Raw genomic sequence first — 1457 nt, forward strand, 5'->3', positions numbered from 1 at the left:
GGAGAGCTGCACGTCTATCTTTACTAATTGAATTTGAATCTTTTAAAATTTCCTGTACTGTTAAAAGAACCCTTTCATAATTTTCTATAAATCTATTAACTGCTTTTACTCGGACTGTCCATCTTGTAGGACAAAAAGGAATAATGCCTGGTATATTTTCAGTTGTATAGTCATTTTCTTCATCTAAGTTAGTCGAAAGAACAATACCAGAAAATATGTTTTTGCGTTTTGATGAATCTAAGATTGTATTGCTTACAAATCTGATTAAATTTAGAGCATCATTAGCAAAATCTACAGTTTTAATAGTATCACTCAATGCTAAGTCCAATGAATGATTTGAACAATGGATAAATATAGATTTAGGTTGTACATCAGAAATTCGCTTTTGTACTCCACTTATATGACCAGACATAGTTGCCGCTCCGTCAAAACAAAGTCCTCTAACATTTTCAAAACTAAGACACATACGTGTCAATAAATCATTGATGCAAGAAAATAATGTTTCAGCATTTCCACTTGGAGGATTATACATTCCCACAAAAATTTCGTTTATATTTAAAGAAATTGTATTTAAAAAACGAAAACAAATGCTAAACTGTTCCTGACCAGAAATATCTGTAGTGCCATCAGCCATTATGGCCATAAATGGACTTTTTAGAACTGAATTTTTAATCTTCCGTAAAACAAAATGCGCCATAGTTTCAAGTAACTCATTTTGAATATCCCCACTTAACCAATTGTTTCGTTTTTCAAGCCAAATTTTTAGTGCAGGATTTTCAAGTGAACGCTCTTGTAATAAATAAATTAAGTTTCCAGAGTCCCATGTACCACCACGAATAGCTTGACCGCTACGAGCTAAGTAACGAATAGAGCTAATAACAATTTTAAATACTGTACGAGCTTCTTTTTGTTCATTTAAAGACTGTTCAGTAATTAAAGATATAACAGGACGCTTGTTGTTACGAAAATTTAAATATTCTATTGATGCTCTATGGTTTTCACTTTTTTCGTGTATAGAAAACCGCTCAGTGCCCTTCTTCCAATTTTGAAATCCAGTATCGATAAACGATTCTTGCCCATGAATTTTTATTTTTGTTTTTTTAGTTTGACTGGCCAAAGCACACGGATAACATAAAACAACATTTTTTTCTTTCACATAATGAAGCCAACTAAACGAATTGAACCATTTCAACTGACATGATCTTCCATTTGTTTTAGGGAATACAAAATCATTTTTGGGAATAAATTGTTCAGTTAAATAAATATTAACTTTAGAGGTTTTTGTTTCTGTTATGGGTAGTGATGTAGATGAATAAATGGGGATGATTTCTAATGCTAATTGTTCTAATTGTTTGTTTCTGTTTTCTGTATAAAATAAGTAAAAAATATAAGTGGTACTGACAGATATTAAAAATACATTTTTTAATTTGAAACCAAAACGAAATTTAAAAAAAAAA

General features: G+C 30.5%; 1 protein-coding gene across 1 annotated transcript; it reads right to left on the reverse strand.

Annotated features, from left to right (window-relative positions):
- Nucleotides 1–24: 24 nt before the first annotated feature.
- LOC111034393 (zinc finger MYM-type protein 1-like) lies at nt 25–1365 on the reverse strand (the record flags this gene model as incomplete). Its single annotated transcript, XM_022315610.1, has 1 exon — nt 25–1365. A coding segment is annotated over one exon (1341 nt), but the record flags the coding sequence as incomplete, so codon positions are not given.
- Between the last annotated feature and the right edge of the window lie 92 nt (nt 1366–1457).

Source organism: Myzus persicae, unplaced genomic scaffold (assembly GCF_001856785.1).
Source record: "Myzus persicae strain clone G006 unplaced genomic scaffold, MPER_G0061.0, whole genome shotgun sequence".
In the NCBI taxonomy this organism is placed as follows: Eukaryota; Metazoa; Arthropoda; class Insecta; order Hemiptera; family Aphididae; genus Myzus; species Myzus persicae.